Raw genomic sequence first — 27,221 nt, 5'->3', positions numbered from 1 at the left:
CCAGGACTTCAGTACATTGATTCGGTGTCCACCTGGTGGTGGGACAGCGCTTGGAACACCAGGATGGTGGCCTTGAGGGGACATCAGGGTCACCAGGGCTTGGGGACACTGGTGGAGAGCCCACAAGGGCTCCTGGGTGGCCTTGAGGGGACACCGGTGTCACCAGGGCTTGGGGACATCAACTTGGTGTCCATCCTGGTGGCACTGGGTCACCAGGGCTTGGGGACATTGATTTGGTGTCCACCTGGTGGTGGGACAGCGCTTGGAACACCAAGATGGTGGCCTGAGGGACATCAGGGTCACCAGGGCTTGGGGACACCAGTGGAGAGCCCAGAAGGGCTCCTGGGTGGCCCCGGTGGCCTGAGGGACATCAGGGTCACCAGGGCTTGGGGACATTGATTTGGTGTCCACCTGGTGGTGGGGCAGAGCTTGGAACACCAGGATGGTGGCCTGAGGGGACACCAGTGTCACCAGGGCTTGGGGACATCAACTCGGTGTCCACCTGGTGGTGGGACCAAACTTGGAGCACCAGGATGGTGGCCTGAGGGACACCAGGGTCACCAGGGCTTGGGGACACTGGTGGAGAGCCCACAAGTGCTCCTGGGTGGCCTGAGGGGACATCAGGGTCACCAGGACTTGGGGACATCAACTGGAGGACCCTCAAAGTCTTCTGAGTGACCTTTTGCTCCTGTGCCACCAAAGATGTCCCCAAAAACACAACGCCCACCCCGTCACCCCCGGCGCCACCAGATGTCCCCGAGATGTCCCCGCGGGTGGCCGGGGCTGTCCCATGTCCCACCTGGGTGGAGCCGTAACCTCCTCCGTAGTAGTTCTGCTGGGAGAGCCACCGGGCCACCGGCCCGGCCAGCTGGGACTTCTTCATGTGGACCAGGGCCAGCAGCGCGTAGGACGTGCCCTCGATGTTGTAGGTGCGGGCGTTGCGCTCCTCCCAGCTGGCCCCACCTGCGGGGACATCGGGGACACCTTCACCAACCCCATGGCCACCTCAGCCCAGCCCCAAAATACAACCCCCGGTGAGGAGTTATCTCAGGAGGATCCAAAACCACTTCTGGAGAACTTCATGGGATCACAAAACCACCTCCCCTGGCCCCAGTTTCAACCCCAAGGTGAGGTGTCACCTTCGAGAACCTCAGGAGAACCCAAAACCACCTTCCCTGACCCCAAATTCCAACCCTGGGTGAGGATCCAATTATGGAGAACCTCAGGAGAACCCAAAACCACCTTCCCTGACCCCAAATTCCAACCCTGGGTGAGGATCCAATTATGGAGAACCTCAGGAGAACCCAAAACCACCTTCTCTGACCCCAAATTCCAACCCTGGGTGAGGATTCAGCTCTGGAGAACCTCAGGAGAACCCAAAACCACCTTCCCTGGCCCCAGTTTCAACCCCAAGGTGAGGTGTCACCTTCGAGAACCTCAGGAGGACCCAAAACCACCTTCCCTGACCCCAAATTCGAGCCCAGGGTGAGGATTCCGTTCTGGAGAACCTCAGGAGAACCCAAAACCAGATATGGAGAAACCAGAGGAGAACCCAAAACCACCTCCTTTCACCCCAACTCTGACCCCTCCTGAGATGTCACCTTTGGAGAACCTCATGAAGACCCAAAACCACTTTTCCTGACCTCAATTTTGACTCCTTTTGAGGCGCCACCTTTGAAGAACCTCCTGGAGACCCCAAACCACCTCCTTTCACCCCAGTTTTTACCTCTCCTGAGGTGTCACATTTGAAGAACCTCCTGAAGACCCAAACCCACCTCCAGTTTTGACCCCTCCAAAGATGTCACCTTTGGAGAACCTCCTGAAGACCCAAAACCACTTTTCCTGACATCAATTTTGACTCCTTTTGAGGCGTCACCTTTGGAGAACCTCCTGGAGACCACAAACCACCTCCTTTCACCCCAGTTTTGACCCTTCCTGAGGCGTCACCTTTGGAGAACCTCATGAAGACCCAAACCCACCTCCAGTTTTGACCCGTCCTGAGATGTCACCTTTGGAGAACTTCATGAAGACCCAAAACCACTTTTCCTGACCTCAATTTTGACTCCTTTTGAGGTGCCACCTTTGGAGAACCTCCTGGAGACCCCAAACCACCTCCTTTCACCCCAGTTTCGACCCCTCCTGAGACATCACCTTTGAAGAACCTCATGGAGACCCAAACCCACCTCCTTTCACCCCAATTTTGACCTCTCGTGAGGCGCCACCTTTGAAGAACCTCATGAAGACCCAAACCCACCTCCAGTTTTGACCCCTCCTGAGATGTCACCTTTGGAGAACCACTTTTCCTGACCTCAATTTTGACCCCTCCTGAGGCGTCACCTTTGAAGAACTTCATGAAGACCCAAACCCACTTTTCCTGACCTCAATTTTGACTCCTTTTGAGGCGCCACCTTTGGAGAACCTCCTGGAGACCCCAAACCACCTCTTTTCACCCCAGTTTTGACCCCTCCTGAGGCGTCACCTTTGAAGAACCTCGTGAAGATCCAAAACCACCTCCTCTCAGCCCAGTTTTGGCCTCTCCTGAGACGTCTCCTTTGGAGAACCTCATGAAGACCCAAACCCACCTCCAGTTTTGACCCCTCCTGAGATGTCACCTTTGGAGAACCTCCTGAAGACCCAAAACCACTTTTCCTGAGCTCAATTTTGACTCATTTTGAGGTGCCACCTTTGGAGAACCTCATGGAGACCCCAAACCCACCTCCAGTTTTGACCCCTCCTGAGATGTCACCTTTGGAGAACCTCATGGACACCAAAACCACCTCCTTTCACCCCAACTTTGATCCCTGGTGAGATGCCACCTTTGAAGAACCTCATGAAGACCCAAACCCACCTCCTTTAACCCCAATTTTGACCCCTCCCGAGGTTCCTCCTTTGGAGAACCTCATGAAGACCCAAACCCACCTCCTTTCATCCCAGTTTCGACCCCTCCTGAGATGTCACCTTTGGAGAACCCCATGGAGACCCCAAACCACCTCTTTTCACCCCAGTTTCGACCCCTGCTGAGATGTCACCTTTGGAGAACTTCATGAGGACCTTCTCGGAGTTGAGCATCCCGGCCAGGGCCAGCGCGTAGGACGCCAGGGCCACCGTGTAGGGCCGGGCCAGCTGCTCGTAGCGCCGCGCCAGGAAACCGGCGGCTTTTCTGATGCTGTCCTCCAAGTTCTGGGAAGGATGGAAAATTTGGGATCTCAGGTGGCTTCCACGAGGCACCTCAGGAAGGTCCCCGTCCCCGCGCGAGGTCACCCACGTTGACGTGGTCCTTGCAGGTGTCCCGCGCCTCCTCCAGGGCGATGAGGACGAAGGCGGTGAGGGACACCTCGGGCTCGGCGCCCTGGTAGCCGCCCTGGGGATGGAGAAGAGGGAAAAGACCTCTGGATCGGGGTTGTCCCAACGGCCGGGGGACCTCCAGGAGCTCATCCAGACTTCTGTTCTTGGTTGGGTTGAGGGACACCCAAGGGACACCCAAGGGACCCCCAAGGGACACCCAAATGTCACCCAAGGGACACCCAAAGAATATCTGACCTTCACATGAGGAACATCTAAGGGACACCCAAGGGACATCCAAATGTCACCCAAGGGACACCCAAAGAATATCTGACCTTCACATGAGGAACATCTAAGGGACACCCAAGGGACATCCAAATGTCACCCAAAGGACACCCAAAGAACATCTGACCTTCATCTGACCTTCACGTGAGGAACATCCAAGGAACACCCAAGGGACACCCAAGGGACACCCAAGGGACACCCAAACATCACCCAAGTGATGTCCAAATGTCACCCAAGGGACATCCGAAGAATATTTGATCTTCACGTGAGGAATGTCCAAGGGACACCCAAGAGACACTCAAGGGACACCCAAGGGATGTCCAAATGTCACCCAAGGGACATCCAAAGAATATCTGACCTTCATCTGACCATCACATGAGGAACATCTAAGGGACACTCAAGGGACACCCAATGGACACCCAAGCGACACCCCAGGGACACCCAAGGGACCCCCAGCGACACCCAAATGTCACCCAAGGGACATCTGAAGAATATCTGATCTTCATGTGAGGAACGTCCAAGGGACACCCAAGGGACACCCAAAGAACATCTGACCTTCATCTGACCTTCACGTGAGGGACATCCAAAGACCACCCAAGGGACATCCAATGGACACTCAAGGGACATCCAAGAGACGTCCAAACATCACCCAAGGGATGTCTAAACATCACTCAAGGGACACCCAAAGAACATCTGACCTTCATCTGACCTTCACGTGAGGAACACTCAATGGATACCCAAGGGACACCCAAAGAACAGCCAAGGAATGTTTGACCTTCACCCAAGGAACGCCCAATGACATTTCTGAGGTTCACCTGACCTTCACCCCAGGAAAGTCCAAGGAACACCTGACCTTCACCCAAGGAACGCCCACAACCCACTTAGACTTCAACCAAGGAACACTCAAAGAACTCCTGAGCTTCACCTGACCTTCACCCATGGAACACCCAAAACCCACCCAGACTTCAACCAAGGAACACCCAAAGAACTCCTGAGGTTCACCTGACCTTCACCCAAGGAACGCCCAAGGAACACCCAAAGTTCACCAGACCTTCACCCCAGGAAAGTCCAAGGAACACCTGACCTTCACCCAAGGAACGCCCAAGGAACACCCGAAGTTCACCAGACCTTCACCCAAAACCCACACAAAACCTCACAACCTCCACCTGAGGTCTCCCAACCTCCACCCGAGGTCCCCCAACCTCCACCTGAGGTCCCCCAACCTCCACCCGAGGTCCACCAGCAGTGACAGGGTTGAGGTGTCCCCATACCACCATCTCCTTATGGATGACGGGCGCGTCCTCCTGGAAGACACCATCCGGTTTCTGCCTGTTGAGGATGAGCCACTTGATGGGGCCGCAGATCTCGCCGTGCTCGATGTCCGTCAACTTCCTGGCCATGGAGAAGACCTTGACCACGTAGGCGGTCAACCTGGGGACGGGGACACCTGAGGTCACGTCGGGTCCCGTCACCTGGGCCGGGTGGTGGTGGTGGTGGTGGCAGCAGGAACCTCACCAGGTGCTGGAGGGGCGGTTGGTGAAGGCGGCGTAGGAGCTGTCGGGTTTGCGGAAGGCCAACTGCTGGACGTAACCTGCAGGAGATGGTCGTTGGTCAACATGAGGGGTGGTCTGGGTGGGCTTCTGGCCACCAATGTCCTCCAACAATTGGTCAACATGAGGGGTGACCTCAGACCACCAATGTCCTCCAACATTTGGTCAACATGAGGGGGGGCATCAGACCACCAATGTTCTCCAACCATTGGTCAACATGAGGGGTGACCTCAGACCACCAATGTCTTCCAGCCATTGGTCAATGTGAGGGGTGGCCTTGGTGACCTCAGACCACCAATGTTCTCCAACTGTTGGTCAACATGAGGGGTGGTCTGGGTGGGCTTCAGGCCACCAATGTCCTCCAACTGTTGGCCTGCACTTTTGGGGCCATTCCCACCACTTTTGAGGGCATTCCAACCACTTTTGGGACCATTCCCACCACTCTGGGGCTGTTCCCACCACTTTGGGACCATTCCCACCACTTTTGGAGACATCCTCATGACTTTCGAGGACATTCCCACCACTTTTGAGGACATTCCACCACTTTAGGGCTGTTCCCACCACTTTTGGAGACATTCTCATGACTTTTGATGCCATTCCAACCACTTTGGGACCATTCCCACCACTTTTGGAGACATTCTCGTAACTTTTGAGGACATTCCACCACCTTTGAGAACATTCCACCCCTTTTGGGACCATTCCCACCACTTTCGAGGACATTCCAACCACTTTGGGACCATTCCCACCACTCTGGGGCCGTTCCCACCACTCTTGGAGACATTCCCACCACTTTTGGGACCATTCCCACCACTTTTGAGAACATTCCCACCACTTTTGGGACCATTCCCACCACTTTTGAGAACATTCCCACCACTTTTGGGACCATTCCCACCACTTTTGAGAACATTCCATGCCATTTTCACCACTTTTGGGACCATTCCCACCACTTTCGGGGACATTCCACCACTTTGGGACCATTCCCACCACTTTGGGACCATTCCCACCACTCTGGGGCTGTTCCCACCACTTTTGAGAACATTCCACCACTTTTGGGACCATTCCCACTACTTTTGGAGACATCCTCATGACTTTTGAGACCATTCCCACCACTTTTGAGACCATTCCCACCACTTTTGAGAACATTCCACCACTTTGGGACTATTTTCACCACTTTTGGGGCTGTTTTCACCAGTTTTGGGCTTTCCCCGCCATTTTGAGACCATTCCCACCAGTTTTGAAGACATCCTCATGACTTTTGAGGACATTCCCACCACTTTTGGGACTATTCCCACCACTTTTGAGAACATTCCACCACTTTAGGACCATTCCCACCACTTTTGAGACCATTCCCACCACTTCTGGAGACATCCCACCACTTCTGGAGACATTCCCACCACTTTTGGGACCATTCCCACCACTTTCGAGGACATTCCACCACTTTTGAGAACATTCCACCACTTTTGGGGCCATTCCCACCAATTTTGGGACCATTCCCACCACTTTCGAGGACATTCCACCACTTTTGAGAACATTCCCACCACTTTTGAGAACATTCCACCACTTTTGGGACCATTTTCACCACTTTGAGGACATCCCACCACTTTCGAGGACATTCCCACCACTTTTGGGGCCATTCCTACCACTTTTGAGAACATTCCACCACTTTTGGGGCTGTTTTCACCACTTTTGGCACCTTCCCACCACTTTTGGAGACATTCCCACCACTTTTGAGGACATTCCACCACTTTTGGGACCAGTTTCACCACATTTGGGACCATTCCCACCACGTTTGGGACCATTTTCAGCACTTTTGGGGCCATTCCCACCACTTTTGTAGACATCCTCATGACTTTTGAGGACATTCCAACCACTTTTGAGAACATCCCACCACTTTTGGGACCGTTTTCACCACTTTTGGGACCATTTTCACCACTTTCGGGGCTGTTTTCACCAGTTTTGTGCTTTTCCCACCACTCTGGGGCCGTTCCCACCACTTTTGGAGACATTCCCACCACTTTTGAGGTCATTCCAACCACTTTTGAGGACATTCCATGCCATTTTCACCACTTTTGGGACCATTTTCACCACTTTTGAGGACATTCCACCACTTTTGAGAACATTCCAACCACTTTGGGGTCTGTTTTCATCAGTTTTGGGCTTTTCCCACCACTTTGGGACCATTCCCACCACATTTAAGACCATTCCCACCTCTTTTGGGACCTTCCCACCACTTTTGAGGACATTCCATCCACTTTTGAGAACATTCCATGCCATTTTCACCACTTTTGAGAACATTCCATCACTTCTGAGAACGTTCCACCACTTTGGGGCTGTTCCCACCACTTTTGGAGACATTCTCATGACTTTTGAGAACATTCCCACCACTTTTGGGACCACTCCCACCACTTTTGAGAACATTCCCACCACTTTCGAGGACATTCCACCACTTTTTGAGAACATTCCCACCACTTTTGAGACCATCCCACCACCATTGAGACCATCCCACCGCTCTGGTCCCGTCCCCACCTTTCTGGACCAGCTGGATGGCTCCAGCCCGGTGGTCCATGCCGAAGTTCTCCCACTGCTGGGTGCTGTCCAGGTAGTGGACAGCGATGACCGTGGGCGTCAGGGCGATCATGTTCTGCTCCCCACAGCCCGAGGGCGTCACGATCAGGTGCTTCAGCTTGGACCCATCGATGGCCTTCTCCACCATGATGGACACGGGGTTGCCTGGCCAGCAGGAGGACACGTCACGCCTGAAGGTGTCCCACCGTTCCCACCCCACCAGGTTGTCCACACGTGTCTTCTCCTCGGGCTCACCCTGGATGCTGACTTTGGTCTCGGACTCGGTGTTGGGGACGATGTCCGAGAGGTCCGCGGCCTTCACCCGTTCCTCCTGAACGCCGTCTGTGGGTGGGGTGGACATGGGTGGCCCCAGGTCCTCCTGGTGTCACCCCACAATGTTCAACCCCGTGGTGGACCAGCCCCACCCACATCGGGGTGTCCCTTGACCCTCCAGACCACACCAGGAGGTGTCTTCTGCCTTGGGATGTCCCAGTTCTGCGGTGGGATGTCCCTTGTTCTCCAAGGTGGCCCAGACATGAGCTTGGAGGCACCTCCTTGAACCCTCCAGATGTCCCAAAGCCACCATGGGACCTCCCTGGTCCTCAAAGATGTCCCAAAGCCACCATGGGACATCCCTGGAGCTCAAAGATGTCCCAAACCCACCATGGGACTTCCTTGGTGCCCAGAGATGTCCCAAAGCCACCACGGGACCTCCTTGGTCATCAAAGATGTCCCAAAGCCACCATGGGACTTCCTTGGTGCCCAAAGATGTCCCAAAGCCACAGTGGGACCTCCTTTGTCCCCAGAGATGTCCCAAAGCCACCGTGGGACCTCCCTGGAGCTCAGAGATGTCCCAAAGCCACCGTGTGACCTCCCTGGTCATCAGAGATGTCCCAAAGCCACCATGGGACCTCCCTGGTCATCAAAGATGTCCCAAAGCCACCATGGGACCTCCTTTGTCCCCAGAGATGTCCCAAAACCACTGTGGGACCTCCCCGATCCCCAAAAATGTCCCAAAGCCACCGTGGGACCTCCCTGATCCTCAAAGATGTCCCAAAGCCACCGTGGGACCTCCTTGGTCCTCAAAGACATCCTTAGCCAAGAGTGGGATGTCTGTGGTCCCCAGAGATGTCCCAAAGCCACCACGGGACCTCCCTGATCCCCAGAGATGTCCCAAAGCCACCATGGGACCTCCTTTGTCCCCAGAGATGTCCCAAAGCCACTGTGGGACCTCCCTGGTCATCAAAGATGTCCCAAAGCCACCATGGGACCTCCTTTGTCATCAAAGATGTCCCAAAGCCATCATGGGACTTCCTTGGTGCCCAAAAATGTCCTAAAGCCACCGTGGGACCTCATTTGGCCCCAGAGATGTCCCAAAGCCACCATGGGACCTCCCTGGTCATCAAAGATGTCCCAAAGCCACCGTGGGACCTCCTTGGTCATCAAAGCCACCGCGGGACCTCCCTGTCCCCAGATGTCACTCACTGGTGCCTTTGGTCTGCGGGTCCAGCTCGACGATCTTCACCGTCTTCTCCAGCCGCATCCCCTCGGGCTGTGGGGCAGAGCGGAGCGAGGTGGGGTTGGCTCTGAGGTCCTCTCCTCCCAACCCTCTGGACCAGCCAGGAGAAGACTCCCAGTATGAACCAGTATAAACCAGTATAAACCAGTATAAACCAGTTAAAACCAGTAAAAACCAGTATAAACCAGTATGGACCAGTATGGACCAGTATAAACCAGTAAAAACCAGTAAAAACCAGTAAAAACCAGTAAAAACCAGTATGAACCAGTATGGACCAGTATGGACCAGTATGGACCAGTATAAACCAGTAAAAACCAGTATGAACCATTCCCTCAGGAATGGAGGTGACACCTCAGGGATGGAGAGGACACCTCAGGAATGGAGGTGACACCTCAGGGACCGAGGTGACACCTCAGGAACCCGTGGGACACCTCAGGAACCGTGAGGACACCTCAGGAACCGTGAGGACACCTCAGGAACCGAGGAGACACCTCAGGGACCAAGGGGACACCTCAGGAACCGTGAGGACACCTCAGGAACCGTGAGGACACCTCAGGAACTGAGGAGACACCTCAGGGATGGAGAGGACACCTCAGGGACCCAAAGGACACCTCAGGAACCGAGGAGACACCTCAGGAACCGTGAGGACACCTCAGGAACCGTGAGGACACCTCAAGAACCAAGGAGACACCTCAAGAACCGAGGAGACACCTCAAGAACCGAGGAGACACCTCCACAACGATGCTGAGGACACCACGGCCGCTGGTGGCCACTCACCACCACTCGGAGCTTCTTCTTGACGCCGTCACCCACGTACTGGTTGCGCACGGCCGCCTTGACCTCGATGTCCAGCAGACCGAGCTTCAGGGGCACCACCACGAAGGACACGGTGCGCGAGGACTCGGCCTTCATCTTCAGCACCTGCTGGTGGCGCCTCTTGGCCGTGGAGGGGCTGCAGAGGTCGGGGTTGTAGACCAACTCCACCCTCACCTGGACGTGGGACGAGGAGGTCACCCAGAAGGTCTGGAGAAGGTGATGGTGTCCCCAAAGAAGGTCCCCGACTGACCGTGATGTCGTGCGACCAGTAGTTGTAGAGGATGGCGCGGATCTCCACCTGCTCGTTCCTCACCACCGAGTAGGGCAGGCGGAGGTCCACGAAGAACTCCTTCATCACCGTGATCTCGTAGGGGTCGGCCACGCACAGACCTGCGGTGGGGGAGATCCATCAAGACCCACAAAGTCCTCTCAAGGTTTAGGAGGTCCATCAAAAAACATGGACTTCCCAAGGTTTAGGAGATCCATCAAAGCCCACAGAGTCCTCACAAGGTGTAGGAGATCCATCAAAACCCATAGTGTTCCCAAGGCTTAGAAGATCCATCAAGACCCACAGAGTCCTCACAAGGTTTAGGAGGTCCATCAAAAACCATGGACTTCCCAAGGTCTAGGAGGTCCATCAAGACCCACAGAGTCCCCACAAGGTGTAGGAGATCCATCAGAAAACATGGACTTCCCAAGGTTTAGAAGATCCATCAAGACCCACAAAATCCTCACAAGGTTTAGGAGATCCATCAAGACCCACAGAATCCTCTCAAGGTTTAGGAGATCCATCAAAAAACATGGACTTCCCAATGTTTAGGAGATCCATCAGGACCCACAGAGTCCTCACAAGGTCTAGGAGGTCCATCAAAAACCATGGACTTCCCAAGGTCTAGGAGGTCCACGAAGGCCCACAGAGTCCTCTCAAGGTGTAGGAGATCCACCAAGACCCACAAAGTCCTCACAAGGTTTAGGAGATCCATCAAGACCCACAGAGTCCTCACAAAGTTTAGGAGATCCATCAAAAAACATGGACTTCCCAAGATCTAGGAGGTCCATCAAGACCTGCAGGGTCCTCACAAGGTCTAGGAGATCCATCAAGACCTACAGAGTCTTTCCAAGGTCTCGCAGGTCCATCAAGACCCACAGAGTCCTCTCAAGGTTTAGGAGACCCATCAAAAAACATGGACTTCCCAAGGTTTAGGAGATCCACCAAGACCCACAGAGTCCTCAGAAGGTGTAGGAGGTCCATCAAGGCCCAGAGAATCCTCACAAGGTTTAGGAGATCCATCAAAAAACATGGTCTTCCCAAGGTTTGGGAGGTCCATCAAGACCCACAGAGTATTTCCAAGGTCTAGGAGGTCCATCAAGACCCACAGAGTCCTCACAAGGTTTAGGAGATCCATCAAGACCCACAGAGTCCTTCCAAAGTTTAGGAGATCCATCAAAAAACATGGACTTCCCAAGGTTCAGGAGGTCCATCAAGACCCACAGAGTCCTCACAAGGTCTAGGAGATCCACCAAGACCAACAAAGTCCTCACAAGGTTTAGGAGACCCATCAAAACCCATGGTCTTCTCAAAGTTTAGGAGATCCATCAAGACCCACAGAGTTCTTACAAGATCTAGGAGATCCATCAAAACCCATAGTGTTCCCAAGGTTTAGAAGATCCATCAAGACCCACAGAATCCTCACAAGGTTTAGGAGATCCATCAAAACCCATAGACTTCCCAATGTTTAGGAGATCCATCAAGACCCACAGAGTCTTTCCAAGGTCTAGCAGGTCTATCAAGACCCACAGAGTCCTCACAAGGTGTAGGAGATCCATCAAGACCCACAGAGTCCTCACAAGGTTTAGGAGATCCACCAAAAACCATGGACTTCCCAAGGTCTAGGAGGTCCATCAAGACCCAGAGAGTCCTCACAAGGTTAGAAGATCCACCAAAACCCACAAAGTCCTCTCAAGGTCTAAGAGACCCATCAAGACCCACAGAGTCCTCACAAGGTTTAGGAGATCCATCAAAAAACATGGACTTCCCAAGGTCTAGGAGATCCACCAAGACCCACAGAGTCCTCACAAGGTTTAGGAGATCTATCAAAAAACATGGACTTCCCAAGGTTGAGGAGGTCCATCAAGACCTACAGAGTCTTTCCAATGTTTAGGAGTTCCATCAAGACCCACAGAGTCCTCCCAAAGTTTAGGAGGTCCATCAAAACCCATGGTCTTCCCAAGGTCTAGGAGATCCATCAATACCCACAGAGTCCTCAGAAGGTTAGAAGATCCACCAAGACCCATAGAGTCCTCACAAGGTGTAGGAGATCCATCAAAAAACATGGACTTCCCAAGGTTTAGAAGGTCCATCAAGACCCACAGAGTTCTTACAAGATTTAGGAGGTCCATCAAGACCCACAGAGTCCTCACAAGGCTTCGGAGATCCATCAAAACCCACAGAATCCTCTCAAGGTTTAGGAGATCCATCAAAAAACATGGACTTCCCAAGGTTTAGGAGGTCCATCAAGGCCTACAGAGTCCTCACAAGGTGTAGGAGACCCATCAAAACCCACAGAGTTCTTACAAGGTGTAGGAGGTCCATCAAGACCCACAGAGTCCTCACAAGGTTTAGGAGGTCCATCAAAAACCATGGACTTCCCAAGGTCTAGGAGGTCCATCAAGACCCACAGAGTCTTTCCAAGGTTTAGGAGATCCATCAAGACCACGGAGTCCTCCCAAGGTTCAGGAGACTCCATGAATCCTGAAGTTCAGGAGATCCCTCACGTTCCATGGAGATCCATCAAACCCCAAGGATGGCCACCACGCTTTGGGGCACCTCCCGCTCAGATTCTGGAGATCCCTCAAATCCCAGTGACCTCCACCAGGCTGGAGGAGACCATTCAGGTCTCAGGGACCCCCAGAAGGTTTGGAGATGTCCCGTTGACCCCGGGAACCCCCTTGTCCTCCATGATCTCCTACCTTTGGTGGGGGAGAGGCTGACGGCCAGGACCTCCCAGGTGGTGATGGAGTCCTTCAGGTACACGGGCAGCGTCTTGGCCGAGACCCTGGAGAGGACAGGAGAGACCAGGAGGGTCATGGCCAAAGCCACCATGGGACCTCCCTGGTCCTCAAAGATGTCCCAAAGCCACCACGGGACCTCCTTTGTCCCCAGAGATGTCCCAAAGCCACCATGGAACCTCTGTGGTCATCAAAGGTGTCCCAAAGCCACCACGGGACCTCTGTGGTCCTCAAAGATGTCCCAAAGCCACCGTGGGACCTCTGTGGTCCCCAGAGATGTCCCAAAGTCACCGTGGGACCTTCTTTGTCCCCAGAAATGTCCCAAAGCCACCACGGGACCTCCCTGGTCCTCAAAGATGTCCCAAAGCCACCATGGGACTTCCTTGGTGCCCAAAAATGTCCCAAAGCCACCACGGGACCTCTGTGGTCCCCAGAAACGTCCCAAAGCCACCACAGGACCGCCCTGGTCCTCAAAGATGTCCCAAAGCCACCATGGGACCTCTGTGGTCCTCAAAGATGTCCCAAAGCCACCGTGGGACCTCCCTGGTCCTCAGAAATGTCCCAAAGCCCCACATGGCCCCAAGCAGGACCAGGAGCTTGGAGATGACCCCCGAGTGGACCAAGAAGTTCTGAGGTCGGCCCAGGAGGTCAACGGTGACCTTTGTCTGGATTTGAGGTGACCATAAATGGTCCCCAGAGATGTCCCAAAGTCACCCTGGGGCCTCCTTTGTCCCCAGAAATGTCCCAAAGCCACCACGGGACCTCCCTGGTCCCCAAAAATGTCCCAAAGCCACCACGGGACCTCTGTGGGTCCTCAAAGATGTCCCAAAGCCACCGTGGGACTTTCTTGGTCCTCAAAGACGTCCCAAAGCCACCGTGGGAACTCCGTGGTCCTCAAAGATGTCCCAAAGCCACCGTGGGACCTCCGTGGTCATCAAAGATGTCCCAAAGCCACCACGGGACCTCCCTGGTCCTCAAAGACGTCACCATGGGACCTCTCTGGTCCTCAGAAATGTCCCAAAGCCCCACATAGCCCCAAGCAGGACCAGGAGCTTGGAGATGACCCCCGAGTGGACCAAGAAGTTCTGAGGTCGGCCCGGGAGGTCAGCGGTGACCTTTGTCTGGATTTGAGGTGACCATAAATGGTCCTCAGAAATGTCCCAAAGCCACCATGGGACCTCTTTGGTTCCCCAAGATGTCCCAAAGCCACCATGGAACCTCCATGGTCCTCAAAGATGTCCCAAAGCCACCATGGGACCTCCCTGGTCCTCAAAGATGTCCCAAAGCCACCACGGGACCTCCCTGGTCCTCAAAGATGTCCCAAAGCCACCGTGGGACCTCCTTGGTCCCCCAAGATGTCCCAAAGCCACCATGGGACTTCCTTGGTGTCCAAACATGTCCCAAAGCCACCGTGGGACCTCCCTGGTCCTCAAAGATGTCCCAAAGCCACCATGGGACCTCCCTGGTCCTCAAAGATGTCCCAAAGCCACCATGGGACAACCCTGGTCCTCAAAGATGTCCCAAAGCCACCATGGGACCTCCCTGGTCCTCAAAGATGTCCCAAAGCCACCATGGGACCTCCCTGGTCTCCAAAAATGTCCCAAAGCCACCGTGGGACCTGAGATGACCCCCGAGTGGACCAAGAAGTTCTGAGGTCGGCCCGGGAGGTCAACGGTGACCTTTGTCTGGATTTGAGGTGACCATAAATGGTCCTCAGAGATGTCCCAAAGCCACCACGGGACCTCCCTGGTCCTCAAAGGTGTCCCAAAGCCACCATGGGACCTCCCTGGTCCTCAAAGATGTCCCAAAGCCATCACGGGACCTCCCTGGTCCCCAGAGGTGTCCCAAAGCCACTGTGGGACCTCTGTGGGTCCTCAAAGATGTCCCAAAGCCACCACGGGACCTCTCCGGTCCTCAAAGATGTCCCAAAGCCACCATGGGACCTCCCTGGTCCTCAAAGATGTCCCAAAGCCACCATGGGACCTCCCTGGTCCCCAGAGATGTCCCAAAGCCACTGTGGGACCTCCCTGGTCTTCAGAAATGTCCCAAAGCCACCATTGGACCTCTGTGGTCCTCAAAGATGTCCCAAAGCCACCACGGGACCTCCCCGGTCTTCAAAGATGTCCCAAAGCCACCGCGGGACCTCCCTGGTGACCATAAATGATCTCCAGAGATGTCCAAGCTGGCTGAGGACGGGGTGACCACGCTGTGGGGTGGGAGGGTGGTGGGACAGGAGCTCCAGGCTCACCCCAGCTCGTTGGGTGGTTCCGTCAGCTGCTCCACCTGCCAGAGCCAACTCTCGGGGAAGAGGCTCCTGGAGACGATGTCCGAGTCGGGCAGGAAGGGCTCGTCCTCCTCGTGGCCTGGGGGTGGTGGCATCGGTCCTCTCGAACGTGGCCTCAGGGCTGCCACCCCTGAGCGGAGCTGCTGTCACCCCGGGCCACCCAGGGCCACCCCAGGGCCACCCCAGGGCCACCCCAGGGCCACCCCAGGGCCACCCCAGGGCCACCCAGTGTCACCCCAGGGCCACCCCAGGGACACCCCAGGGTCACACCAGGGCCACCCCAGGGCCACCGCTTGTCTTGGCCAAGGTCACCCAACTGCCACTCGAGTGTTGCCCAATGGGTCACTTGATCTTCACCCAGGGAATGCCCCAAAGCCACCCAAGACCCTCCGAAGCTTCAGCCAAGCTCCACCTGAGGAGCACCCAAGGAATGGCTGAGGTTCACCTGACCTTCCCCCAAGGAATGTCCAAGGAATGTCCAAGGAATGTCCAAGGAACATCCAAGGAACATTCAAGGAACAGCCAGGGAATGCCTGAGGTTCATCTGAACTTCCCCCAGGGAATGTCCAAGGAACGTCCAAGGAATGTCCAAGGAACACCCAAGGAACACCCAAGGAACGGCCAAGGAACACCCAAGGAACACCCAAGGAATGTCCAAGGAACATCCAAGGAACACCCAAGGTTTACATGACCTTCCCCCAAGCTCCACCTGAGGAACACCCAAGGAATTCCTGAGGTTCACCTGACCTTCCTCCAGGGAACATCCAAGGAACGTCCAAGGAACGTCCAAGGAGCACCCAAGGTTCACCTGACCTTCACCCAAGCTCCACCTGAGGAACACCCAAGGAATTCCTGAGGTTCACCTGACCTTCCCCCAAGGAATGTCCAAGGAATGTCCAAGGAACGTCCAAGGAACACCCAAGGAACATCCAAGGAACACCCGAGCAATGCCTGAGGTTCACCTGAACTTCCCCCAAGGAAGGTCCAAGGAACGTCCAAGGAACGTCCAAGGAACATCCAAGGAACATCCAAGGTTCACCTGACCTTCACCCAAGCTCCATCTGAGGAACTCCCAAGGAATGCCTGAGGTTCACCTGAACTTCCCCCAAGGAATGTCCAAGGAACATCCAAGGAGCACCCAAGGAGCACCCAAGGAGCACCTGACCTTCACCCAAGCTCCACCTGAGGAACTCCCAAGGAATTCCTGAGGTTCATCTGACCTTCACCCAGGGAATGCCCCAAAGCCACCCAAGACCCTCCGAAGCTTCAGCCAAGATCCACCTGAGGAACTCCCAAGGAATGCCTGAGGTCCACCTGACCTTCCCCCAAGGAATGTCCAAGGAACGTCCAAGGAACACCCAAGGAACACCCAAGGTTCACCTGACCTTCCCCCAAGGAATGTCCAAGGAACATCCAAGAACAGCCAAGGAATGTCCAAGGAACACCCAAGGAACACCCAGGGTTCACCTGACCTTCACCCAAGCTCCACCTGAGGAACTCCCAAGGAATGTCTGAGGTTCACCTGACCTTCCCCCAAGGAATGTCCAAGGAAAGTCCAAGGAACATCCAAGGAACACCCAAGGAATGCCCAAGGAACATCCAAGGAACATCCAAGGAGTACCCAAGGTTCACCTGACCTTCACCCAAGCTCCACCTGAGGAACTCCCAAGGAACACCCAAGGTTCACCTGACCTTCACCCAAGCTCCACCTGAGGAACTCCCAAGGAATGCCTGAGGTTCACCTGAACTTCCCCTAAGGAACGTCCAAGGAACGTCCAAGGAATGTCCAAGGAACACCCAAGGAACACCCGAGGAATGCCTGAGGTTCATCTGACCTTCCCTCAAGGAATGTCCAAGGAACGTCCAAGGAACATCCAAGGAATATCCAAGGAACATCCAAGGAACATCCAAGGAACCCCCAAAGAACACCCAAGGTTCACCTGACCTTCCCCCAAGGAATGTCCAAGGAAAGTCCAAGGAACACCCAAGGAGCACCCAAGGAGCACCTGACCTTCACCAATGCTCCACCTGAGGAACTCCAAAGGAATTCCTGAGGTTCACGTGACCTTCCCCCAGGGAATGTCCAAGGAATGTCCAAGGAACATCCAAGGAATGTCCATGGAACGTCCAAGGAACGTCCAAGGAACACCCAAGGTTCACCTGACCTTCACCAAGGAACACCCAAGGTTCACCTGACCTAGACCCAAGCTCCACCTGAGGAACTCCCAAGGAATGGCTGAGGTTCACCTGACCTTCCCCCAAGGAATGTCCAAGGAACACCCAAGGAACACCCAAGGTTCACCTGACCTTCACCAAAGCTCCACCTGAGGAACTCCCAAGGAATGCCTGAGGTTCACCTGACCTTCCCCCAAGGAATGTCCAAGGAACGTCCAAGGAACAGCCAAGGAACAGCCAAGGAGCATCCAAGGTTCACCTGACCTTCACCCAATCTCCACCTGAGGAACTCCCAAGGAGTTCCTGAGGTTCACCTGACCTTCCCCCAAGGAACGTCCAAGGAATATCCAAGGAGCACCCAAGGTTCACCTGACCTTCCCTCAAGGAACATCCAAGGAACACCCAAGGAATGTCCAAGGAACGTCCAAGGAACATCCAAGGTTCACCTGACCTTCACCCAAGCTCCACCTGAGGAACACCCAAGGAATGGCTGAGGTTCATCTGACCTTCCCTCAAGGAATGTCCAAGGAATGTCCAAGGAACGTCCAAGGAACACCCAAGGAATGTCCAAGGAATGTCCAAGGAACGTCCAAGGAATGCCTGAGGTTCACCTGAACTTCCCCCAAGGAATGTCCAAGGAATACCCAAGGAATGTCCAAGGAACGTCCAAGGAATGTCCATGGAACGTCCAAGGAACGTCCAAGGAATGCCTGAAGTTAACCTGAACTTCCCCCAAGGAATGTCCAAGGAACGTCCAAGGAACATCCAAGGTTCACCTGACCTTCACCCAAGCTCCACCTGAGGAACACCCAAGGAATGGCTGAGGTTCACCTGACCTTCCCCCAAGGAACGTCCAAGGAACGTCCAAGAAACGTCTAAGGAACATCCAAGGAACGTCCAAGGAACACCCAAGGAATGCCCGAGGTTCACCTGACCTTCCCCCAAGGAATGTCCAAGGAATACCCAAGGAATGTCCAAGGAACGTCCAAGGAACGTCCAAGGAGCACCCAAGGTTTACCTGACCTTCACCCAAGCTCCACCTCAGGAACTCCCAAGGAATGGCTGAGGTTCACCTGACCTTCCTCCAGGGAACGTCCAAGGAACGTCCAAGGAACATCCAAGGAACATCCAAGGAGCACCCAAGGAACACCCAAGGTTCACCTGACCTTCACCCAAGCTCCACCTGAGGAACACCCAAGGAATTCCTGAGGTTCACCTGAACTTCCCCCAAGGAATGTCCAAGGAACACCCAAGGAACACCCAAGGAACACCCAAGGTTCACCTGACCTTCCCCCAAGCTCCACCTGAGGAACTCCCAAGGAATGCCTGAGGTTCACCTGACCTTCCCCCAAGGAATGTCCAAGGAACGTTCAAGGAATGTCCAAGGAACATCCAAGGAACACCCAAGGAACACCCAAGGAATGCCTGAGGTTCACCTGACCTTCCCCCAAGGAATACCCAAGGAACGTCCAAGGAACGTCCAAGGAACACCCAAGGAACATCCAAGGTTCACCTGACCTTCCCTCAAGGAACGTCCAAGGAACACCCAAGGAACGTCCAAGGAACGTCCAAGGAACACCCAAAGAACCCAAGGTTCACCTGACCTTCACCCAAGCTCCACCTGAGGAACTCCCAAGGAATTCCTGAGGTTCATCTGACCTTCACCCAGGAAATGCCCCAAAGCCACCCAAGACCCTCCGAAGCTTCAGCCAAACTCCACCTAAGGAACACCCAAGGAATGGCTGAGGTTCACCTGAACTTCCCCCAAGGAACGTCCAAGGAACATCCAAGGAACGTCCAAGGAACATCCAAGGAACATCCAAGGAACGTCCAAGGAGCACCCAAGATTCACCTGACCTTCACCCAAGCTCCACCTGAGGAACTCCCAAGGAATGCCTGAGGTTCACCTGACCTTCCCCCAAGGAACGTCCAAGGAACATCCAAGGAACGTCCAAGGAACACCCAAGGAACATCCAAGGAACATCCAAGGAACACCCAAGGAATGCCTGAGGTCCACCTGACCTTCACCAAGGACCACCCAAGGACAATCCAACCTCCACCCAACCTTTCCTCAAGCCCACCTCCACCTGAAGCTCCCTAAAAACCTCCAAACCCCACCCAAGACACTTCACCAAACCTCCAGGCGAGGTTCCTCCAACCTCCCCAGACCTTCTCCAACCCTCCATGACCCAACACTTGCTTCTGGCCAGGCCGGTGCTGGGTGTCTTCTGCTGGTCCCTCTTGGCCTTGATGTATCTGCAGCAGTGGAGGAACGCGCGGACGCAGGACGGGCCCTCCTGGATGTACTCGGTCCTCTGCTCGCAGCTGTGCCCCATCGGGTTGTCCTTCATGCCGTCCTCGCAGCACTTCTTCTCCAGCCTGTCCGAGAACTCGGCCGCTGGGGACACGGGGACAGGGATGGGACGGGCCTGGTGGGACTTGGGATGGGGTGGGACACTCTGGTGGCTCTTGGAATGGGGACATCAGTGGTGGGACATTCTGGTGGCACTTGGAATGGGGTGGGACACTCTGGTGGCTCTTGGAATGGGGTGGGACACTCTGGTGGCACTTGGAATGGGGACATCAAACTGGACATTGTGGTGGCACTTGGGATGGGGTGGGACACTCTGGTGGCTCTTGGAATGGGGACATCTGAGGTGGGACATTCTGGTGGCTCTTTGGGACATGGGGATCTCTGGTGGCCCTCAGGGACAGGCGACCCTTTGGTGGCCCTCAGGAACATGGGACACTGTGGTGGCCTTTGGGACATGGGACACTCTGGAGACATTTAGGAACATAGGACATTCTGGTGGCCTCAGGGACAAGGGACACTCTGGTGGCCTTTGGGACATGAGAATCTCTGGTGGCCTCAGGAACATGGGACACTCTGGTGGCCTTTGGGACATGAGAATCTCTGGTGGCCTCAGGAACATGGGACACTCTGGAGACATTTAGGAACGTAGGACATTCTGGTGGCTCTTTGGGACATGGGGATCTCTGGTGGCCCTCAGGAACATGGGACACTCTGGTGGCTCTTTGGGACATGGGACACTCTGGTGGCCCTCAGGAACATGGGACACTGTGGTGGCTCTTTGGGACATGGGACACTCTGGTGGCCCTCAGGAACATGGGACACTCTGGTGGCACTTGGAATGGGGACATTGAGTGGGGACACTCTGGTGGCTCTTGGAATGGGGACATCTGAGGTGGGACACTCTGGTGTAGTTTGGAATGGAGACATCTGTGGTGGGACGTTCTGGTGGCTCTTGGAATGGGGACATCTGAGGTGGGACCAGCCCTGGTGGCACTTGGAATGGGGTGGGACACTCTGGTGGCCCTCAGGAACATGGGACACTCTGGTGGCTCTTTGGGACATGGGACACTCTGGTGGCTCTTGGAATGGGGACATCGAGTGGGGACATCTGAGGTGGGACACTCTGGTGGCTCTTGGAATGGGGACATCAAACAGGGACACTCTGGTGGCTCCTGGAATGGGGACATCGAGTGGGGACACTCTGGTGGCTCTTGGAATGAGAACATCTGGGGTGGGACACTCTGGTGGCTCTTGGAATGGGGTGGGACACTCTGGTGGCACTTGGAATGGGGACATTGGACGGGGACACTCTGGTGGCTCTTGGAATCGGGACATCTGAGGTGGGACACTCTGGTGGCTCTTGGAATGGGGACATCAGGGTGGGACACTCTGGTGGCTCTTGGAATGGGGACATCTGGTGTGGGACATTCTGGTGGCTCTTGGAATGGGGACATTGAGTGGGGACACTCTGGTGGCTCTTGGAATGGGGACATCTGAGGTGGGACATTCTGGTGGTTCTTGAAATGGGGACATCTGAGGTGGGACACTCTGGTGGCTCTTGGAATGGGGACATCTGGGGTGGGACACTCTGGTGGCTTTTGGAATGAGGACATCAAATGGGGACATTCTGGTGGCTCTTTGGGACATGGGAATCTCTGGTGGCCCTCAGGAACATGGGACACTCTGGTGGTCCTCAGGAACATGGGACACTCTGGAGACATTTAGGAATGTAGGACATTCTGGTGGCTCTTTGGGACATGGGACACTCTGGTGGCCTTTGTGACATGGGACACTCTGGTCTCCCTCAGGAACATGGGACACTCTGGTGACCCCTGGGGACATGGGACCCTCTGGTGGCCTTTGGGACATGGGAATCTCTGGTGGCCTCAGGAACATGGGACACTCTGGTGACATTTAGGAACATAGTACATTCTGGTGGCCTTTAGGACATGGGACACTCTGGTGGCCCTCAGGGACAGGAGACCCTCTGGTGGCCCTCAGGAACATGGGACACCCTGGTGACCACGGGGACAAGGGACACTCTGGTGACCCCTGGGGACAAGGGACACCCTGGTGACCTTGGGGACATGGGACATCCAGGTGCCACCTACCCTTGGTGCCCTTGTACTCGGCGAGGGCCAGCGAGCGGCGCTTGCGTTGGGCGGGTTGGGGACACTGGAGCTCTGGGGACAGAGGGGACACTGGTCAGGACCTCCCTGTCCCCAAGGTGTCACCTCCTCATCCCTGAGGTGTCACATCCCTGAGGTGTCACCATCACCATCCTCCTAAATGTCATCTCCTCATCCCTGAGGTGTCATCTCCTCATCCCTGAGGTGTCACCTCCTCATCCCTGAGGTGTCATCTCCTCATCCCTGAGGTGTCACATCCCTGAGGTGTCACCATCCTCATCCTCCTGAATGTCACCTCCACCATCCTTGAGGTGTCACATCTCTGAAGTGTCACCATCCCCATCCTCCTGAATGTCACCTCCACCATCCTTGAGGTGTCACCTCCTCATCATTGAGGTGTCACCTCCCCCATCCTTGAGGTGTCACCTCCCCCATCCCTGAGATGTCACATCTCTGAGGTGTCACCATTCCCATCCTCCATGTGTCATCACATCCTTAAAGTGTCACCTTCCCCGTCCCTGATGTGTCACCTCCACCACCCCGAGATGTCACCTCTCCTATCCCCAAGGTGTCACCTCCCTGGTTCCTCAGGTGCCACATCCTTGAAGTGTCACCTCCACCACCCTGAGATGTCACCTCCACCATCCCAAGGTGTCACCTCCCCGGTTCCTCAGGTGCCACATCCTTGAAGTGTCACCTCCCCCATCCCTGAGATGTCACATCTCTGAGGTGTCACCATCCCCATCCTCCAGGTGCCATCACATCCTTAAAGTGTCACCTTCCCCGTCCCTGATGTGTCACCTCCCCCATCCCTGAGATGTCACCTCCCCCATCCCCAAGGTGTCACCTCCTCGGTTCCTCAGGTGCCACATCCTTGAAGTGTCATGTCCACCATCCCAAGATGTCACCTCCACCATCCCAAGATGTCACCTCCCCCATCCCAAGGTGTCACCTCCTCTGTTCCTCAGGTGCCACATCCTTGAAGTGTCATGTCCACCATCCCAAAATGTCACCTCCACCATCCCAAGGTGTCACCTCCCTGGTTCCTGAGGTGCCACATCCTTGAAGTGTCACCTCCCCCATCCCTGAGATGTCACCTCCACCATCCCCAAGGTGTCACCTCCCCCATCCCAAGGTGTCACATCTCTGAGGTGTCACCACCCCCATCCTCCACGTGTCATCACATCCTTGAAGTGTCACCTCCACCATCCCTGAGATGTCACCTCCCCCATCCCACGGTGTCACCTTCAGGTGCCACATCATTGAAGTGTCACCTCCACCATCCCTGAGATGTCACATCTCTGAGGTGTCACCATCCTCATCCTCCTAAATGTCACCTCCACCATCCTTGAGGTGTCACATCTCTGAGGTGTCACCATCCCCATCCTCCAGGTGCCATCACATCCTTAAAGTGTCACCTCCACCATCCCTAAATGTCACCTCCCCCATCCCAAGGTGCCACCCCCGTGTCCCCGAGGTGCCACCAGGTCCCACCTGAGCGCGGGGGGGTGGTGACCTTGGTGCTGGTGGTCAGGCTCAGGCCGGCGTCGGAGAAGACGCCGACGTTGTCCCTCCCGCTGCCCGGCGTGCAGCCGATGTCACTCTTCTCCACCGTGTCCCAGACCTGCGGCCACCGGGGACAGACGTGAGGGCCATGGCCACCATCCAGGGACAGCCGTGAGGGCCATGGCCACCATCCATGGACAGCCGTGAGGGCCACCACCACCATCCAAGGACAATGGGGACAGGACAGCCATGATGGCCACCACCACCATCCAAGGACAATGGGGACAGGACAGCTGTGAGGGCCACCACCACCACCAAGGACAGCTGTGATGGTCACCACCACCACCATCCAAGGACAGCTGTGAGGGCCACCACCACCATCCAAGGACAGCTGTGAGGGCCACCACCACCATCCAAGGACAGTTGTGAGGGCCACCACCACCATCCAAGGACAGCCGTGAGGGCCACCACCACCATTTGAGGATGACAGGACAGCCGTGATGGTCATGGCCACCACCCAGGGACAGCAGGACAGCTGTGGTGGCCACCACCACCATCCAAGGACAGCCCTGATGGTCACCAACACCACCATCCAAGGACAGTGTGAGGGCCACCACCACCATCCAAGGACAATGGGGACAAGGACAACTGTGAGGGCCACCACCACCATCCAAGGACAACTGTGAGGGCCATGGCCACCATCCAAGGACAGCTGTGAGGGCCACCACCACCATTCAAGGACAATGGGGACAGGGACAACCACCACCAGGGGACAGCAGGGACAACCATGATGGCCACCATCAGGGGACAGCAGGGACATGATGGCCACCAGCAGTGGACATCAAGGACCACCATGATGGCCACCACCAGGAGACATCAGGGACAACCATGACGGCCACCAGCTGTGGACATCAAGGACAAGGGCAACCATGATGGCCACCACCAGGAGACATCGGGGACCACCATGATGGCCACCACCAGGGGACATCAAGGACAAGGACAACCATGATGGCCACCACCAGAAGACAGCGGGGACAGGAACAGCCATGAGGGCCACCACCACCATCCAAGGACAATGGGGACAGGGACAACCACCACCAGGGGACAGCAGGGACAACCACGATGGCCACCACCAGGAGACATCGGGGACAACCATGATGGCCACCACCAGGAGACATCGGGGACAACCATGATGGCCACCACCAGGAGACATCAGGGACAACCATGATGGTCACCACCAGGAGACAGCAGGGACATGATGGCCACCACCAGGAGACATCGGGGACAACCATGATGGCCACCAGCAGGAGACATCGGGGACAGGACAACTGTGACCTCCACCACCCAAGGATGATGGGCATGGCCACCATGGCCACCCCTTGGGGACACCGAGGACAGGCCACCCACCCTGCTCTGGGTGAGTTTGTTCTTCTTGTTGAGGACGAAGACCCCCTTGTCCACGGCCACCAGCCCCACGTAGGCCTGGTGGTCGCCCTCGAGGCGCAGCTTCATCGACGTCCCCGGCTCGTGGACACGGTTGTCACCTTCTGTCGCCCCCTTCACCACCAGCTGCCACAAACATGGAGGTGACGTTCTCCAGGATGTCCCCAAAAGCCACTTTTGTCCTCCCCACCCACCCCGACCATGGGGGACATCAGGTTTGGATCTCCAGGGGTTGTTGGTGGCCATGGGCTTCATGTCTGGGCCATCATTGGGTCACCTGGGTCACTCAGGAGATGTCCAAGCTCCTCATGGAGTGTCCAAAACCACCCAAGGGGCCACCCAGGTCCCTCAAGGTCCCCTCAAGCCCTTCCAAAGGTCCTCAAGGATCTCAAGGTTCTACAAACCCTTCCAAAGGTCCTCCAGGGATCCCTCAAGGACCCCACAAACCCCTCAAGGACCTCCCAGGTTCCTCAGTGTTCCCCCAAGCCCTTCCAGAAGCTCCCAGGCCCATCAAAGGTCCCTCAAGAGTCCCTCAAGTCCTTTCAAAGGTTCTCCAAACCCTTCAGGTGCCCCCCAAGGTCCCTCAAGAACTTCCCAAACCACTCAAGGACCTCCCAAACCCCTCAAGGACCTCCCAAGTCTATCAAGGCCACCCAAGGTCCCTCAAGGACCTCTCAGTTCCCTCAAGGCCACCCAAATCCCTCAAGACCACCCAGGTCCCTCAAGGCCACCCAAGCACCTCCAAAGCCTCCCAGACCCCTCAAGGGTCACCTCAAGAACCCCTCAAGACCACCCAAGTCCCTCAAGGATCTCCCAGGTCCTTCAAGGACCTCCCAAACCCCTCAAGGACCTCACAGGTCCCTCAAGGCCACCCAAATCCCTCAAGGATCTCCCAAACCCCTCAAGGACCTCCAAGGTCCCTCAAGGACCTCCAAAACCCCTCAAGGACCTCCCAGGTCCTTCAAGGCCACCCAAATCCCTCAAGGACCTCCCAGGTCCCTCAAGGACCTCCCAGGTCCTTCAAGGCCACCCAAATCCCTCAAGAACCTCCCAAACCCCTCAAGGACCTCCCAGGTCCCTCAAGAACCTCCCAAACCCCTCAAGGACCTCCCAAACCCCTCAAGGACATCCCAAGTCTATCAAGGCCACCCAAGGTCCCTCAAAGATCCCCCAAACCCCTCAAGGACCTCTCAGTTCCCTCAAGGACCTCCCAGGTCCTTCAAGGTCACCCAAATCCCTCAAGGATCTCCCAAGGCCCTCAAGGACCTCCCAGGTCCCTCAAGGACCTCCCAAACCCCTCAAGGACCTTCCAGATCCCTCAAGACCACCCAAATCCCTCAAGGATCTCCCAAGGCCCTCAAGGACTTGCCAGGTCCCTCAAGGCCACCCAAGCCCCTCAAAGACCTCCTAGTTGCCTCAAGACCACCCAAGTCCCTCAAGACCACCCAAACACCTCCAAAACCTCCCAGACCCCTCAAGGGTCACCTCAAGAACCCCTCAAGGACCTCCCAAACCCCTCAAGGACCTCCCAAACCCCTCAAGGACCTTTCAGTTCCCTCAAGGCCACCCAAGTCTCTCAAGGTCCTCCCAGGTCCCTCAAGGTCCTCCCAGATCCCTCAAGACCACCCAAGTCCCTCAAGGCCACCCAAACACCTCCAAAGCCTCCCAGACCCCTCAAGGGTCACCTCAAGAACCCCTCCAGCCACCACCAAGGTCCATCCAATATCTCCAAGACCCCTTTGACCACCCTGGGCCAGCAGAGGACACTCACAGTGCCCATGCAGGTGTCCTTGACGTCCACCCAGATGGAGTCGGCCACGATCTCGCCGGGCAGGACGTAGTAATAGGCCACCACGCGGAAGGACGGGATCAGCTCCGGTGTCACCGGCAAGGTCATGGTCACCAAACTCTGCCCGGCCTCGTGCCGCTGCCGCCCGGCGCGGAGGATGCGCCCCTTGCTCATGATCTGCCGGAGACACGAGCTCGGTGGCCACCAGCCGGACCTCCAGGTAGCCAAGTTGGAGGAACATGGCCAACATGGAGGTTCTACAGAGGTCTTGGCCACCATGGAGGTCTGTTGGTTATCGTGGAGGGCTTGGCCACCATGAAGGTCTTGGCCACCATAAAGGTCTTGGCCACCAAGGAGGTCTGTTGGCCACCATGGAGGTCTGTTGGTTATCATGGAGGTCTGTTGGCCACCATGGAGGGCTGTTGGTTATCGTGAAGGGCTTGGCCACCATGGAGGTCTGTTGGCCACCATGAAGGTCTTGGCCACCATGGAGGACTGTTGGTTATTGTGGAGGCCTTGGCCACCATGAAGGTCTTGGCCACCATGGAGGTCTTG

The 27,221-nt window shown here is 55.7% G+C and overlaps 1 protein-coding gene across 3 annotated transcripts in view; it reads right to left on the bottom strand.

Annotated features, from left to right (window-relative positions):
• The window catches only part of C3 (complement C3), a 67,391-nt gene that overhangs the window by 16,644 nt on the left and 23,526 nt on the right, over window positions 1-27,221 (bottom strand). For 2 of the 3 annotated variants that reach the window (XM_072920065.1, XM_072920067.1), the window contains 17 exons: window positions 26,649-26,843; window positions 24,842-25,003; window positions 23,423-23,552; window positions 21,911-21,982; window positions 19,686-19,883; window positions 15,275-15,440; window positions 12,988-13,073; window positions 10,268-10,407; window positions 9,979-10,191; window positions 9,168-9,234; window positions 7,938-8,024; window positions 7,644-7,847; window positions 5,083-5,158; window positions 4,839-4,998; window positions 3,266-3,361; window positions 3,030-3,180; window positions 800-963 (listed from right to left, as the gene is read on the bottom strand). In XM_072920065.1, the coding sequence (XP_072776166.1) occupies window positions 800-963; window positions 3,030-3,180; window positions 3,266-3,361; window positions 4,839-4,998; window positions 5,083-5,158; window positions 7,644-7,847; window positions 7,938-8,024; window positions 9,168-9,234; window positions 9,979-10,191; window positions 10,268-10,407; window positions 12,988-13,073; window positions 15,275-15,440; window positions 19,686-19,883; window positions 21,911-21,982; window positions 23,423-23,552; window positions 24,842-25,003; window positions 26,649-26,843 (2,367 nt within the window). The remainder of the gene's footprint in view (window positions 1-799; window positions 964-3,029; window positions 3,181-3,265; window positions 3,362-4,838; window positions 4,999-5,082; window positions 5,159-7,643; window positions 7,848-7,937; window positions 8,025-9,167; window positions 9,235-9,978; window positions 10,192-10,267; window positions 10,408-12,987; window positions 13,074-15,274; window positions 15,441-19,685; window positions 19,884-21,910; window positions 21,983-23,422; window positions 23,553-24,841; window positions 25,004-26,648; window positions 26,844-27,221) is intronic. The other variant, XM_072920066.1, reaches the window with a different exon arrangement.

Source organism: Taeniopygia guttata, chromosome 30, assembly GCF_048771995.1.
Source record: "Taeniopygia guttata chromosome 30, bTaeGut7.mat, whole genome shotgun sequence".
NCBI lineage: Eukaryota > Metazoa > Chordata > Aves > Passeriformes > Estrildidae > Taeniopygia > Taeniopygia guttata.
The sequence above is the reverse complement of the archived record's forward strand: the minus strand, read 5'-3'. Positions and strand labels throughout refer to the sequence as shown.